Genomic DNA, 18143 nt, shown 5'->3' on the forward strand with positions numbered 1-18143 from the left:
CATTAAATAAATGTGCAACTCATGAAAATGCAAAGGCTTATAAAAACTTCTGTAGGCTGATAATAACAGGGCTAGATTATATGATCTTTAAATTCTTCCCAACTAGGAAATTTCATAAGCATATGGATTATTTTGGACCTGTGTATAAGAGGCAAACATTTTATCCTTATTTTATCATTTGTTCATAGTCTAACTGAACATAATTTCATCCCTAATTTGGCCTGACTGCCATTATACTCAACTCTGAATTCTTGAATATATTTCAAGTTTTCTTTATTCTTTAATTGACTATCTCATTTAATCCTTACAACCACCTATTGAAATAGGTACCCTTACTATTTTCTTTCCACAGATGAGAAAACTGAGTCCCAGAACAATCAAGTAACTTATTCAAGGTCACATGGCTGCTAAGTATTAGGATTTTATAATGCTTGTAACTAATCTTAATATGTGACTATGGTTATAGAAGCTGGGCCTTTAGGGTTTGAAAATATCACTTCAAAATCTAACACTTTTAAGACTAGAAATTCACAAGGTCTTAGCTCCACCTATAGTCAAATTTGTATACATACCTCACTGAAAAGGCTTCCATTAACATATGAAATCCAGAGTTTCCAGAAGTTAGGCAGCTGACTTATGACAAGCTTGGTCAATTTTTCAACAAATGCCACCCTGTGGGGAGTTTTGTATCTCCATGCTGAGGAGGGAAAGAATAAAATACTAAGAATACACTTTTGAATCAAGAACAATCATCTATTTAAACATACTGCTGCACTGTCCACATAAAAACATACACTTACGCAGCCCACGCGTGTGTGGAGAGCCTGTGGGGCTCCCTGCCATGACAGCAGGTTCTCCCTCACGGAGCACCAGGAGGCACCTGCAGTGCAGCGGCCCCTGCTTTGCTCCGTCCTGTCTCAGAAGGGAGAGCTCCTTCTGCTTCAGAAAGGAGGATACTTTGGCTTTTCAACTTTGTCCTCAGAATTCCATGTCTCTTGAAAAAGTCATGCCTTCAAACAGCAAAGGAAGCCAAAGCCAGGCCTGCTCTGCAGCCAATAATGAAATCCAAGGCTAATACTAGTCTGCTAGAAATGCCACTGTGCACCCCAGGTGGTGGAAATTCAGTGGGCCGTCCAGAGGTCATAAAGGAATGTATTCCAATACAATCACATCATGAACAACTCCTTTTATAATACAGAAATGTAAGAAGAAATAGAAACATTGAAAGCTCTTCAGCTACTCATCATTTAAGGCAGCTATTGCAGTAACTGAGAAATAAGGACTTAGACTTCTTATGGGAAGAATAAGTTTGTGGGAATAAAAACAAATGTGGAAATTTGTGGCCCACTCGCCATTCCCAGGCTCTCCTCCCTCTTGCCTTACCTAGGGCCATGTCCCTGCCCCCGCCCCCAGGGGCGCGGCATATCACCACTGCTGTCCCCTGGCCGGGCAGGTGGGCACTGCTCTCCGCTGGCTCCAGCTCCCACCCAGCAACCCCGAAGACAGGTCGGCCTCCGACGAGGACTGTCAATAACTCCTGGCCAACTAGCTTCCTTTCAGAAGACCCCTGGGTGAGAGGTTTTGTTGTTACTGTAATTCCTGGGAGGATGGGGTAAATTTTATTTATTTGAAAATGTTTAATAATTTTCTGACGAGGTATTACATGGCTAGAAAACAGCACTTAAAAGGTACAGTGTGCAAAGTCCACCTCTAGCCCCATCTGTCTAGTCCCTAGCACAGCCACAGAACTCCTGTGAATAGCTTCTTGTGGATCTTCCTGAGATGTATTTTATGTGTGCAAGCAAATATAAATATGTATTCATTCTCCCTTCCCAAATGTTCTTTACATGTTTTTGTTTTTTACAAAAATGAACGTACACTAAACACAGTCTTTTCCATTTAGCAATGGATCCTGGAGTTCTCCCATATTCATTAAGACAGCACTTCCCCTTTTCTCCCATAGTTACACAGCAATTCGTATTTTGGATTTATCATAATTTAGTAAATTTCCTTGTAATGGACAAGACAGTTTCCAGTCTTTTGCAATTAAAATTAATGCTTCAACCAGTAACTGTATACCTGTATACAGTAAATTCCCAGAATGAGAACTGCTGGGTCAAAGAGTACATGTAGTTAATTTTGACAGATATTATTGAATTGCCCTCCAGAGGGGATATTTACGCTCCCATCAGCAACACATGAAAGTATCAGCTTCATTATAACCTCACCGATGAACAATCTAACACACAAAACCCAAAACAAAATAATAAACACTTGGAGTTTTTGGCAAAATGATTCCTCACTGAACTGTTACTTTGCCTTGTGTCATCATCACGGTGAGGGAGGCTGTGCACCTGCTCACATGCATGAGACCCACCAAGGCGTCCTCCTGTGGCCCACAGAGCCTCGTTACTTATTAGGCAGATTAGCCCTTTGTCTATGCTATGAGTCATGGGAAAATGTTTTAAATTCAGTTTTCACATATGTGAAAAGCACGGTTCTTTAAGGGCACATTGTAAATTTTATTTGTTCATTCAACTAATATTTAGTGAGTATCAACTGTGTGCTTATCATGTGGCTATACCCAAGATCTAAATGGTTTTACCACTAATGCTGAACAAGGTAGGTCTCCGCCTTCACAGAGTTTATTATCTAACAGAACAGCCAATTAAAACTTCATAATAGTAATATGAGACAAGTAGATTTCATCTGGAGACAAAGCTGGTATGGACTCTTTTTCCCAATAGTAGTTGCTAAAGACTGCTTTCTAAGAGGCAGGCAGCATGCAAGAGAGGATAGGCCATGACCAGGTGTATCCTGGGATCCAATGACAAAGTAAAAAAATAAGACAAGCAAATCTAAAAATGGAAGCATTAAAAGATCTGCCTTACATGGTAGCAAATAGACCCAAAATAATGTTTCAAAAGATCTCAGCTCCTCTGAGCAGCTATATTGAACACTATTTTGTATGCCCCAACTGTGAGAAGCTCATCTATACCCTTATCTCATAAATCATTTGCAAGGCTTGTCTGCTGGGAAATTAAAGTGAAAATAATCTAAGTGCAACTCAAGTCCCTGTTGGCATTGCACCTGGACCAGCTCTTTGCGTGATCTGGTCTGGCACACTATGTAGCCACGTACAGTCATGTATCGCTTATGGACAGGGATACATTCTGAGAAATGCCTTATTGGGCGATTTCGTTGTACGACGTCATGGAGTGTACTTAGACATACCTAGACAGTATAGCCTACTACACACCTAGGCTCTATGGTATAGCCCACTGCTCTTAGGCTACAAACCTGTGTAGCATGTTACTGTACTGAATATCACAGGCAACTTTAACACAACACTTCCATAGTGCGTTTATGTATCTAAACACAGAAGAAGTACAGCAAAAATATGGTATAAAAGATAAAAAATGAGACATCTTTATAGGGCACTTACCATGAATGGAGCTTGCAGGACTGGGAGTCACCTGGGTGAGTTGGTAAGTGAATGTGAGGGCCTAGGACATTACTGTACACTATTGAAGACTTCATATTATATGAACACCATATACTGAGGCTACATTAAATTTATAAAAAATAAAGTAAATGCACTAAGAGATTAGGACGGCCATGACATCACTGGGCATTAGGAATTTTTCAGCTCCATTATAATCTTATGGGACCACCACCACATATGCAGTCCACCATTGACGGAAATGTCATTATGCCACATACATTACTATATTTCACATGTACAAATGGTCCCCTGACTTATAATGGTTTGACTGATGATTCTGACTTCAAGATGATATGAAAGCAATATACATTCAGTAGAATATAAGCATTCTGTTTTCCACTTTCAGTACAGTATTCAATAAATATTCAACACTTTAATATAAAATAGACTTTGTGTTAGATGATTTTGCCCAAATATAGGCTCAAGTAAGTGCTTTGAGCACATTTAAGGGAGGCGATGGTGTTTGGGAGGTTAGGTGTATTACATGCAATTTCAAACTTATGATATTTTCAACTTAAGATGGATTTATTGGGACATAACCCCTTCATAAGTAGAAGACCATTATCTATCCACCCATATCTATATATGTTCTACATATGCACATCTCTTCTATAGATGGCACCACTGGGTGTCAAGGAGCACGTCATGGAGATTACTCCCCACTCCAAGAAAAAGAGACAAAACATTGCCTTTTCACTGTTTTAAAAGAAAAATTCCTTTTTAAAAGTCACAAAATAAACAGAAAATAAACTCAGTTTCTCTCTTGTTAAATGCATCAATTACTAAGTATTTTAATTGAAATGATTTTATGATAAGAAAAGTCTTTAGACAATTATAAATAAGAATATAGCAAACTAATTCCAAAAGGCTTCCAAGAAGATCCCTTTGCCTAAATCTTTTTATGGCAGATTAATCGGTAAAATTATTTCGTTTGAGTTCACCATAGTATGGTGTGTCAGGACAGCTACTATACAGTGTTGCCAGGTAACCCTACTGAGCTGGAGGTGCTGTAATTACCCCACATACTGGTGCTTAATTATCAAGGTTCTTAGAGACAGCTGGGCTCCTGTGATCTCCTGTCCAGTGACAGAGAACAATTCTTAGCATCTTAACATTCTTAGTGTTGTATTTATCTTTTTATTACTTGCAAATTTATTACTTGCAAATTTTATTACTTGCAAATTTTTCACATGTGTGTATGTATGCATATATCTATTGAGAGTTCTTTCCCCCCATTCCTTCTAAGTCTACTTTATCCAAATTTTGTTCATTATAATTAAAAAATGAGTTTTGTTTTTTCCTTACTGAATCCAACATGTCCTAAAGGCCTACATGACATATCACTGACAGAATAATCAAGAGCAATTTCCTAAGAATGATGAAAGGAACTAAAGGGATATGGAAGGAATGTCCAACTTTTTTCGACAGAAATCATAAACTATGTAGGCTCAGGAATTTTGCTTTGATCACAAAGTTGAGAATGAGCTTCCTCAACTCTATTCATACCTATGGTTTACTGTAGGCAATCCTTCATAATGTTCCAAACACAAGCCATAATTTGGGGAAAATTAAACTTGATTTATTTGACTTCCACTTCTGGCCATGCTGGAGTAACATGCCTTAGATTTAACCTCCAGCCACAAACAACTGGAAAACACTATGAAACAACTGTTTTCAGACACTGGACAGAAGGCAGCACAGGCCTGTGACCTGAGGGAGGGGACACATGTGGCAAGCTCCACAGCCACCTGGGCTTTCTGCCCTTTTCTGGACAACAGATGCAAAGTAGGACAAACCACAGCAAGGCTCGGTGGCCTTTCTGAGTTGGAAACAAGGGGACTGGAGTTCAAGGAGGCCGAAGTGATGGGAAACTGCAGGGAAGAGTTCAGGAAGGGAGGGAGCTATGTAGGAAAAAAGCTCCAGAAAGCTGCAGAGGGGTCTTCTTCAGTCTTTGCTGAAGGCTAGGCCATGTATATGTGGAGCACAACTTCACAACCCTAGACAAAGAATGGCCAAAGAACTTTAAGCTCAATAATTCCTAGAGATCATACAGGACAGTGAGGCTTTCTAGCTTCAAACAACCAGGGTAACTTGCTCTTAACAATTTCCTAGACGTAGTAGACACCCTACTAGAGACACAAAGGGTCATGCCTTGGTAGTCGGGCTGAAGTATCCCCAGAATTAAGGCTATGCTAGACCAGCTCTAGCAGAGATTAACAACAGGCCTTGAGGAGACAGGGCCTCAGTAATTCATGGAATAATCTACTGACAAAACACATGTAATCAGAGTCCTTAGGGAGGGAGCAGGCAGAAATACGCATGAGAAAATCATGGCTGAAAATTTTACAAACTCAACAAATATTTCCAAAGATTGATAATAAGATAGGTCCAAGTAGCTTGGTAAAACCCAGGCAGGATAAATTTGAATGGTTCAAGATGATGCGATTCATCGCAGTCAGCCTCAAATGTAGTTTCTAATGAATCCAAGCCTACTGCTATGAGAACTCAGGGTAGTAAATTCCGTGAGGATAGGGAAGGAGCTGGTGGAAAGTTTTTAAACCTGACATATTGCCCTACTATAATAACTAAGAGAAATCTGAAATGTTTTTAAAAACTGCAGTGGGCTGCACTCCAGAGTCAGAGACCGCATGAGCCCAGTGGGCTCCATGGTGACACTGCAGCACAGACTGTAGAAGGAAACAGTTCTGTTCTGTCACTGACTGTACTGGTGCTGGCGGGCTGGGCAGGGACAGGACAACAGGAAGGAGTACTGACAGTTACAGAAGCCCTTTATTTAGTACAAATGAATCATCTAATTTAAGGTATTATGATGGACATTCATATTTATTAATAAAACTCTAGAAAAATTCCTTACTCTAATACTTATAAGAAATATAAAGTACTTTAAAATAAACTTTAGAGATATTTGAATTTAATATAAGGTAAGGTATTTCTATTACTCTGTTTGAGTTTCTTATATTAAATATCTGTTATTGAGATTATAGTGACTCATTGCATCTAATTTGATATATGAATGCATTATAGCCAATACATTTTATGTCTCTTTATAGGTAAATATCTGCTTCAGAAAGTTAAGAAATGCAATATAGTTACAATTTTAGATGCTTTATCTTAGGAAAAACTGGTTAATGATTACTTTATGGTTAATTAACAACCAATCCTCCTTTCTAAACCACAGTTTAAATTTCCTTGAAAAAGTAATACTGACTATAGACATTACTTTGTTGCAAACTTCATCTTAAAGAAGTTCTCACAGACTTTTTTCTGTAGCATTTCTTTAAAAAAATTCAACCACAGAAAAAATAAAACTAGACTTTAACTAAATATGTTGAATAAACACTGAACATTTTGTAAAAAAATCAAATAGCATTTCTTTAAGGTAAAATGTACAATATATTTTAATTATTTAAGTTTAGTTACCAGGTAGGTACTTTAATAAGCACAAGAGATGATGGTTAGCAATATTTAGCACAAGGAACAACACATATTTGGAGATTTTCCAAGAGAAGAATGTTTGAAATTACACTAGTACAAATTTAAAACACCATGCAGAAGTGGGGGGAGATACTCACCGTCATCTCGGCCAGACTGAAAGCTGCTGCCCCTCTTCAGTGACGATGTCTGGCCAAGATGACCCAACACTGAGGGACGGACATCAGTGTCAGGATCCAGCATGGGGCTGTGCAGGCCTGGATTACCTGGAAGAGAAGAGGAGATACTTACACGTGCTCTAAGCATTCTTATCTAGTTGGTTTAACGGAAGGCTTCTCTGAGGCTTTACCTTGCTCAGTTGTTCCAATCTTAAATAAAACATTTACTAAGTAAAATAAAAAGTATTTTCTCTAAATGGATTTTAAATGTTACTCCCAGTTCAGCAAAACCTAGGGGGAGGAAAGGGTGGGTGATGCTGTGAACATAAAAATTAGGAGAAGTCACATTTGGTAAAACAACTTATTGGCACTTGGGAAAGGAAGTCATCAAGTTCAGACTCTTCTATTTCTTTTAATGGAGCTGATTTATAACAGATTTTTATAGCACAAATCTTCTCTGATGCCACACTTTACATGCACATCCCATCATTCCTTCCTTTGGAGGGTGGGATTTGAGTCCCTGTTTCTATTTCTGAGGTCAGTGACCTAGTTTGGATCCTTTTCACCTCCCACCACTAATATTCCAGAAGCCAAAACATTTTAGTATTGTCAAGAAATTATCTTTGTTGTCCTAGATTAATCGCACACTCAAATACTACTTTCTTGATGTTAGAAGTCCTCCAGAAAACCCTCAGGATAAAATCTACACCAATGTTTTCAATCCAAATTATGCTGAGAATTGGAAAACAATTTTTCTAAAATGGATCTCAAGAGCTGTTAGAAACGGAATTCTACGTTGCTAAAGGAGTAGTACCGTAAGGACATTGGCTTGAAGTGGTAACATCTGCCTTATCAGTCTATAAACATCACTCTCAGCTCTTTAGCTGAGCATCCAAAGATCTTTAAAATAAACTGAATTCCACTGAAAATTTACAGAGAATTTAAAGCACTGTGATAGGACACTTAAATATTCTCCACACAAAATTACACCTTGCATTCTCCTGCCTTATTTGCTATCCTCTCCACTGGAAAGGCCTCATTCATCTTTCCTCTTCATCCATTAAACCCTCATCCTTAAAGGTTCAACTTGAACTACAGCTACTGCACAAAGGCACCTGTCACCATTACCTATCTAAAGTGTGCTCTGTGGTTCTGCTTTCTGACAGCAGTTCGAATGTACATGGTTTAGTTAACTTCACGTTTTGTTTGACTTCTAGTGAAGTGCTATTTGTGAACAGGTACAAATTGCCTATCTCCATGACAGACTGCTACACTCTCCAGACTGAGAGCTAAATATTCTATCTCCATATTTACCACAGTCATTGAACCTTCCACAAATAACTCCCTCTATATAAATAGAAATGACTGATATTATTCACTAAGAATAATTCACTAAAAAATTATATTCCTTATTTTACAACTTAACAGAATATTAAAAGCTTACAGATTTTTTTTTTTTTTTTTTTTTGAGACAGAGTCTCGCTTTGTTGTCCAGGCTAGAGTGAGTGCCGTGGCGTCAGACTAGCTCACAGCAACCTCAAACTCCTGGGCTCGAGCGATCCTTCTGCCTCAGCCTCCCGAGTAGCTGGGACTACAGGCATGCGCCACTATGCCCGGCTAATTTTTATATATATATATATATATCAGTTGGCCAATTAATTTCTTTCTATTTATAGTAGAGACGGGGTCTCGCTCTTGCTCAGGCTGGTTTTGAACTCCTGACCTTGAGCAATCCGCCCGCCTCGGCCTCCCAAGAGCTAGGATTACAGGCGTGAGCCACCGCGCCCGGCCAAAAAAACCTTACAGATTTTTTAGGTGCTAAAAAACACATTAATATTAGGTTGATGAAAAAGTACAGTTTTAGCTTTGTTGACATTTGTCATTTGATACAGGAGTACATTCTTAAATAAATGTGGCTATGTTATACATCATTTTAATGTGCATTTCTTTATGATTTTTTGCTAATGAATTATTATTTGTTGTTTACTTTATATTTATTTGAGACTATGGAAATGATGTTAGACAAAATGCAAATTCGAGAGATTTTCTTATTCGAGTTCAAAACAGGCTGTAAAGCAGTGGAGACAACTCAGAACATTGACAACACATTTGGCCCAGGAACTGCTACATACAGTGCAGTGGTGGTTCAAGAAGTTTTGCAATGGAGATGAGAGCCTTAAAGATGAGGAGTACAGGGGCCGGCAATTGGAAGTTGACAACGACCAATAGAGAGCAGTCATTGAAGCTGATTTTACAACTACACGAGAAGGCTGCAGAACTCAATGTCAACCATTCTATGTCATTCGGTATTTGAAGCAAATTGGAAAGGTGAAAAAGCTCAGTGGGTGCCTCATGAGCTGACTGAAAATCCAAAAAAATCATCGTTTTGAAGTGTTGACTTCTCTTCTGGTATGCAACAACAATGAATCATTTCTCAATCGGATTGTGGTGTGCAACAAAAGGTGGATTTTATACAACAACCAGTGATGACCAGCTTAGTGGCTATACCGAGAAGAAGCTCCAAAGCACTTCCCAAAGCCAAACTTGCACCAAAAAAAAGGTCATGGTCACCGTTTGGTGGTCTGCAACCAGTTTGATTCACTACAGCTTTGTGAATCCCAGTGAAATCATCACATCTGAGAAGTATGCTGAGCAAATAGATGAGGTGCATGGAAAACTGCAATGCCTACAGCCAGCATTGGTCACCAGAAAGGCCCCAATTCTTCTCCACGACAACCAACACCTGACTGCACATCACACAACCAACACTTCTAAGGTTGAGCGAATTGGGCTGCGAAGTTTTGCCTCCTCTGCCACATTCACCTGACCTCTTGCCAACTGACTGCCACTTCTTCAAGCATCTCAACAATATTTTGCAGGGAAAACGCTTCCACAACCAACAGGATGTGGAAAATGCTTTCCAAGAGTTTGCTGAATCCCAAAGAATGGATTTTTATGCTACAGGAATAAACAAACTTATTTCTTATTGGCAAAAATGTGTTGACTGTAATGTTTCCTATTTTGACTAATAAAGATGTGTTTGAGCCTAGTTATAATGATTTAAAATTCACGGTATGAAACCACAATTACTTTTGCACTAACCTAATAAATTAAAGTAATAATTTTGTGTCACCGATAATGCTAGCTATTCAATAACAACTGACAAGTATTTAGTGGGCATCTCCTAAGTGGCAGGAACTATAGGCCCTGGGGAGAAGGTAGATGAGACACAGGTAAGGCCCTACTCCCAAAGTGTTGACATTCTGGTAGTTGAGGTAGAAAATAAACCAATAAATAAATAAACCATAACAATACAGTAAAAAGGGCTAAGCAGAGAATTTAAACAGTGAGTGTGTGACAAGAGAAGGTCTGGCTTCCTGGGCCCTCCCATCACGCGACACGATGTAGCACCAGCTATCTCCTCAGCTTCTCTCAAATTTTGCCTGGTAGGTTTTAAAGAAGTGGTAATCAAATCATTTGAACATATTTTTTTTGAAAGACTTATTATGTTTTGGCTACTGTGCTGAATAAATGCTGTGTATGCATTTCTACTTTGGAAAATATTATATCTAGCATAAGAAGATTTGTATAATACAATATGTTAAAAGAGAAAAAATGATATATTTGATACAGAGTAAAAAAATACAAATAGTCAAGAAACAATATTTTCTGTAATTGATTTTTTTCCTATGTTAAAGAGGAAGTTTGTGTGTCTTAATGATTTATGACATTTTTCTTTAAAGTTTACATAGTTGCCACTGCTATTAATTGTAGAATTCAGGAAGTTAATATCAAAATATGAATTTTTGACATACTTTAAAAGGAAACATAAAGAGGCCCAAACAGCATTGCATTAAAAAAATAAAAATTTATAATTTATATTAAAATGTTTATAAAAAGTACAAGAAGAGAATGCTTTCATTTAAAATGTTACATGTTACTCTTGAAGGTTTCAGGACTTAAATTTATGATTAAGGAGGAAAACACTATATACCATTTCTGCAAATGGCATATAGAATTGTCACTTAAACATATACCCAGAAAAAGTTTTCTCCCCATACGTGGTATTTTTGCAACTTTAAAAATGGTTCAATACTAATTCATTTGTATAGTTTTAGTAAATCTTGAATTTCAAAACAGATAAAAGGCTTATCTTTTCCTTTAATAACAAAAATTGTATTAAGCATATGCTTTTGTTCTATTAGAAACCACATCATCAATTTCTACGATACAAGGAAAAGAAAATTAAACATACACTAATTTATTAATTGGTAGTCTAGCATTGTCAGCAAGTATAACATAGCAGCAGGGAGGTAGAATAGCAGCCCTCAGGGCTGTTCAGCATCTGGAATACATTTGTAAGATGCATTTTGCTGAATGACCAGAAGGTGGCGCTTCACAGCTGCACACAAACGCAAAAGCCCTGCAAAAAGAGCGTGGGCACTGATCCAGAACTGTTTCTCTCCCTAACATTTTGCACCTTTTTTTCTACCAACAAAATGATCTTACAATAAATTATTTTACAGAGACTTAGAAAGAGTATGCTTTAAAGAGAAAATCATTGAAAACATTTTAAATATCAGTTGTCACAAATTATTTACTATCAAATGTAAAAAACCTTGAGGATTTTAAATTATATAACAGTATGTCTAACTCACAAAATTATTACAAATATAAAGTGGCTTTAACAGTAAGCATTACTATATAAAAGAACAAAAAAAATTCTATAAAATATAAAATCAGCAAAAGGCTTTAAATATTTCACAAGAAATCAACCTACTCCCACTTGCTTGTTTTACCTCATAATATGATAGCATTATCTTATGATGTGTCTAAGAGAAATATATACATTATATAAAGCATATGGTTATGAGAATATAGCAAAACTATTATGAAGTTTCATCATATCACTCTCTCATTGATGTGCAGATCATATGCAACTGCAAGATGTTACTTAGCATATATTCCCTGAAAACCTAAACTACTTGCCCCTTGAGATCCTGCTGGAGTCGGTGTTCAACTGTTTACACACAACTTCAGTTTTTCATTAGAATGCTAGCTTGCCAATGAACACTTTACAGGTGACAGAGAATCAAGTTTTTGTAAAATTGCACTGGACTCTGTCCTTTTCAGATGAATACTGCATTAATATGAGTTTTGAGAGGTCAACTGTTTTCTTAGCAATACATTTTCTTTAGAAATGAACTGTTTCTAGGATTTTTTCTGGATGGAAATTTTTAAAAAGCCTTTTGTCAAGTAGGAAGTTATTACTTTTAGCCTCAATAAAAAGGTTGTAATTATATGCCTTCATCTGGGCCAATACTAATGAACTGTTCCCTATATTTGCAATTGGAGTAGGGATTAATTCTATTGAAGATTCATTCTCGTGGCTATGCAACTGGTGTGGGGCTTTGCAGCTGCTCACGGAGTCATGGGCTTCTCTGTAAAACAGATCTGTAAAAAGGAGGGCTTCATAAACTATAAATGTATAACATCTTTTTTAGCTGTAAAATTCTGACTCTATGTTTCAGTTTAAATCTAAAACTTTAAATCGCCACTAAGAACAAAATAGAAAAGATTCTGCTCACTATTCCAATTTAGGACACTGATCAGTGGTGTTAATGTTTTAAATGTATAAAAAAGAGCATAGAACAAATGTGAAAATTATGCCTTAGAAAATAATATCATGAAAATACTAAAGGCAACAACAAAAAAAACTGGGAAAACTTTATCAGAACTTTATAACATTTGTTATGGACTTTACAGTTTGGCTATTTTAAAGACACTAAGCACAGTAACCAATAAATATTCTCAAAGGAGTAAGTACTTGTAATATCAAAATTATTTGGCTATAATCTGTCAAAGTTATCTGAAGAATAACTACAGGATGAAGATTACCCTGGAGTCAAATTGCAAATAGGCACACAGCCCTGCAGCACGAGATATATCACTATAGTATTTCTAGCTCTAAAATTATATGTGATACTTATAGGGAAAACACTACAACAGAATTCTATCAGTAAATATTCTTAGGGTCTAGCTATATCTTTTATCTTCTACACACTAGTGTTAGAGTTACAATTTTACCAATATATCAAAGAAAAGATATATACATTATCTACAAATGCTTGGAGGAAGCATCTTGGAAGGAAAAAATCCTTTAAACACATTAACATTAAAAAAAGAACACACAACTAAGTTTCTTAATTACTATAAGTCAAAAGTCACTATTTTGTTTTTCTAGTTAAATAAAGCTTTGTAACATATGTTAGCAACATTCTCAAAAGGAATTCTGAGTATGAAGATACATGTAACAAATTTTGAACAAACATAAAATTAGGAAAAATTACTTTTGGAAAACTACATAAACAAAGAACGGAAATTTTATTTTATTAAAACAGTTGGAAAATTTGTTTTCAGAAGTTCCAGAGTTATTTTCTTCAGAATACTAATGGAACAAACCTAGCAACTTCACTAAAAGAATAAAAACTGTAGCATAGAAATAATCAAAAGATTAAAATGTATAGCTTTTCTAAAACAAAATAAACAATGTTTCACAATTCGCTATGAACAAGTTAAAACATTTGCTATTTTTTTCCAACAACTGTGAAATTTCTACCAGATAAAGGGTTCAGCTTTACTCTAAATTATGGATCTGGAAAGATCTTTCACAAAGCTCAAATACTTAAATGTTTACATTAAAACTCTGAATCCCACAATGCTGCAAAAAACTGGTAAGGACTTTAAGACTTTATAGAAAATGCTTATTAAACCTAGAATTCTGTAAGACTTCCAGGAAACCTTATCATGTATCAGTCAAATCCTTTCAACTCAAGCTGTGCAAGTCTTTCCATTTTTAAATGCAAATAGCAGTCAATATTTTTCTAACAGACTCCATACACCATAAAGGGCAGAAGAGACCTTTCTTAAGGGAAGCCTGCAGATGTGGAGCCAGGTGAATACCTTAACTATATTTCTCATCCTTCCCGCCTCTTACCGCAAGTTTCTCACAGTCTACAATGGCATGGAGAATGCGGACCCACAGCCCCCGACTCAGAAGGGTGGCCGACTTCCTTGCCGCCTTAAACATCTTTGAACACATTTTCCTGCGCACAGCAGGCCCTTGTCCTGTGCTGTAGCCCGGCCACCCACTGTTGCTTGTTGACCTAACACGAAGGCCAGGAGCCTCCACAGACACAGGCAGGAGGCCTTTCAAGCACACCACACAGGATTCCAGTGCCAAAGCTGGAGTGGGGGTGGGTGGGCATGTCAAGGCAGAATTACAAACTCCTCACAAATTAGACCTGTGTCAACAGATAAAAATGCTCTTTCTGATCTTCTGATTTATATATATATATATATATATATATATGCATATGATATATATAACAAATATATACATATATAATATTTTTAAAGCTCTGACAGAGACATTACCTCAATTTAAAGGCTGTCATAATTAACAAACCTCTTTAACACTGCACTTAGATTGTTCTCAGCAGGTTCCAGGCAATATTTCTGATATGTATTTCAACAGCTTTCAAAACAAGAGTTAAAAGAAAAGGGAATATATATTAAAAGCAAAACTACAGGCGTGAACTTTGAAGAAGTATATATTAGCTAACATTGGCTAATTAAGCAAGAACCATATATTTGTAATAAGCAAGCAGGATAAGTGAATAACCAAAACAAAATTATTTATGTTTTTATTAAAGTCCTATACTTTTTGGCAGTTACATACAGATTTACATAGAGAAAACATGCTTTGAATATGTAAGTAAAAGAATTATTATGAAAATGACAGAATAAGGAATTAAAATACTTGTAGCAATCAATTTTTAAAGTACCAAGTAATGCTACCATCCAACATGTAGCTGACATTCATCATCAAAATTTTTTCTATTAAGGATAGGGGACAAGTCTAGACAAGAAATGGCTCCCAGCTGCCATAAGCCCTCTTCCAGATGCACAGTGAGCCAACGTGGGAGAAAAGAACCAGCTGCTACAATAATAAATTGAAAAGGTCCTTTGACGTAGCCTTTTTGGCCTGTCTGATCTAAAAAAGATAGATCACCTATTGTAAGGTGAATAGAATTATAAAATAGGAGAAACAAGAGACCTTAATCCAACTCTTTCCTATGATATTCAACAGCTGTTATTTTACTATACATGATCTTGTACAAATGAATGCTATGTTATTCCAAAAGTAAATCAACTTCTCAAGTCCTAGGTTACTGACTTTTTAAAAAACTGTTTAAATTACTAGTACTGATTATTAGTCTTAATTTTAATTTGGGAGGAAAAATTGTCTTTTCAAATCAGATTTGAAAACAAATCTATAATCATGATGTAAAAATCTGCTGACTGACATTCTGGTAATTAAAACTGTTTATTTAAACATATACTATGTACAAACAACAGTGACAATTTCTAATGGCATACAGCTCAAATCTAATTTGTGGTACATTAAATGTAACCTGGTTTGTCCTCCCTCCCTCCCTCTCTTTCTCTCTCAAAAATGGACAAAAAGGAAAGGAAAAGCAGACTTCTACTTTGATGGAGGAAAGATAATTATGACTGCAATCATAAAACTTTTCCTCTACTTTTTTCTGCTGAATCTACTTTCTCCTATATATCTAACATATATATGTGTGCTATATATTAATATATAACACACTATATATGTATGATACAGCTTCTAAATCTTAAAGCAGGTAAATAAAACCCCACTAAGCATTTCATCTTCTAAATACAATTTAAAAAGGCTTTGTTGTCACAACATGCACAAGAACAAGTAAACAGCCGAAGCCCCAGGGTCACCCCTGGCAGCTGCCCGTGGGTTCCACACCCAACACTGCAAGGAGAAGATGGAAATTAACATCTCATATCTGTGCTTGCTGCAGTTGTGCCTGTCCTTTTTCTCTTCTTAAACCAACCTCCATCATTCTGGGTTTTACTATTCATACATAAACATTCAGGAGAAAAAACGATTTTTTAAATCTCCAGAAAATAAACTCCCTAAAAGAAACTTCCTAAAGTACAACCTCATTATAATAACTTTAAAATAAAAATTATATATTAAAATTTAATATATGTATAACAACACAATTATACTGACTTTTAAACCATGGAAATATTTCATAGTTCCACAGAAAATTTAATGAGTCTGCTGAAAGTTTCCTAACGGAGTTTGCAATTTAATCTAGCATATAGGAAGTCTACCTAACCCTGCATTGTGGTAATACCAGAATTATATGTAGTGTTAACCCCATTAATTAACAACAAAAAAACCTATATAAAATATGTACATAAAGGTCATACCTGTATTTTTTAGGAAGAAAAAATGGTTTAGTTATACTGTATAAATTCACAAGATTGTGGATAAATTGTAATAACATAATTTATGAACATATTTTATAAGCTTGTGTTGAAAATATGACCTTTTTGTATTTTAAGGTTCTTGGAGTAACATAAACATTTTTATTTCTTTTAGCAAGTAATTAATAATCTACTGAATATTTGAAATGATTGAAGGGGTAGATATTCCCTATTCTTAACAGAATAGAGGCATATTCCCTATCCTTAACAGTTTTTCTTTCTATAATAGCTCCACCACTGTGATGATTCAAAATAAGCCATTCATGTATGACATATCCTCTCTAAGTTTTCAAAGGGAATCGGCACTATGTATAAATGTCTCTCCTGCTCTGTGACTATTCTTAAGGATTTATTGTTTACTTAAGCTATGGCTCCTGTTCTAACTATCCTCGATTGAGCCCTGAGTCCAGTATCTCCTTCTGAGAAGTTCTAATTAAGTATGTATCTGAAAGGGGATAATTACTCTATTAGCAGCCTGGTGCATTTTCCCTCAAGTTATCAGACACAGCCAGCATATATTTTAAGAGTTAAACTGAAACTCGCTTAAAGAACAAAGAAAAAAATATCTTTGGAGGCCACCTTTAAAAACTGTGTTTAAAACTATCAGTAGGGGGTTAACCAAAGGCAGGAAACCTGAAGACTTAGTCTAATTTTGGACCTATTTCACAGAAACTTTAAGAGACAAGTGACACTTCTTATAAGGCAGTAAAAGTTTAACATGTGCAACAATTTGGAACACAGGGCTGCTTTGAATACAGGGGAATAGAAGCAAAATGGTGAACCAGTTCAGACTGGAAAAACACAACAAACTCTTCCAACAGTATTTAAGCTTTCAAGAAGAGTTCTAAAAATGTTATCCTCAGTTTTATTCTTGTTTTTTTCCCATTTTTTTCTGCCCTTAGAAAAACCAAAAGACCACATTTGGGATAGAGCTAGGCCACAGAAGAGAGGTGCAGAATGTCTGGGGATGAATGGCCAGGTGTGTGTAAGGTGCAAGGTGATCTCCTGCTCTGTCTGCATGTCACACCCTGAAGGGCACCATCTGCTAGGGTTAGTGTATATTATTACTATGAAAACTGGAGTCCAGTGAAGGAGCTAATGCAGTGCTCACAAGAGTATCAGCCTTATGACCACCTCTGCTGCCAAATGCTTCCCCGACAAAAGAATCTTTCTTGGAAAAAGGCAGTTTTGTATGCAGGACCGCTGTCTCTGAACATCTATCACTATCTTTACTCATGAAATTTTCTCTGAAGACCACAGAACTAAATACAATTTACATTTTCCCCCCAAACCACTACACAAAGACTTAAAAAAAATTATATGTTAATTAGAGTCTTAGATTCACACATTAAAAACCAGATTTACTTAAAAAGATACCAAGAATTATTTCCCTGTTTGAAATATTTATAGTTTATCTATTTAAAATTGTACTTTATTTCACAAAACTGTCTCCGTTCTTATCCATTGTTCTGCCTGTGGGTTAACTTGAACAATTACAATCATTTCTCTTCTGCAGTGTTAATAGTCCAAGTACAGATATTATAGTAGAACTTCTTAAAACTCACTTTCTTCAGATTTGGAACACAACAAGCTTTCATTTTCAAAGTAGATTCCCAAGAATAACTGAATAAAAATAAAGTAGCTTTATA

General features: G+C 36.2%; 1 protein-coding gene across 7 annotated transcripts in view; it reads right to left on the reverse strand.

The window, feature by feature from the left end:
* EXOC2 (exocyst complex component 2) overlaps positions 1–18143 on the reverse strand; it is a 227117-nt gene that overhangs the window by 100990 nt on the left and 107984 nt on the right. For all 7 annotated transcript variants that reach the window (XR_001155091.3, XR_012923198.1, XM_076010422.1 and 4 more), the window contains exons 12-13: positions 7099–7224; positions 573–697 (exon numbers count right to left, since the gene is read on the reverse strand). Coding sequence is in view for 5 of the 7 variants with exons in the window: in XM_076010422.1 (XP_075866537.1) it covers positions 573–697; positions 7099–7224 (251 nt within the window). In the remaining 2 variants the exon portion in view is untranslated. The remainder of the gene's footprint in view (positions 1–572; positions 698–7098; positions 7225–18143) is intronic.

This window comes from Microcebus murinus, chromosome 15 (assembly GCF_040939455.1).
Source record: "Microcebus murinus isolate Inina chromosome 15, M.murinus_Inina_mat1.0, whole genome shotgun sequence".
In the NCBI taxonomy this organism is placed as follows: Eukaryota; Metazoa; Chordata; class Mammalia; order Primates; family Cheirogaleidae; genus Microcebus; species Microcebus murinus.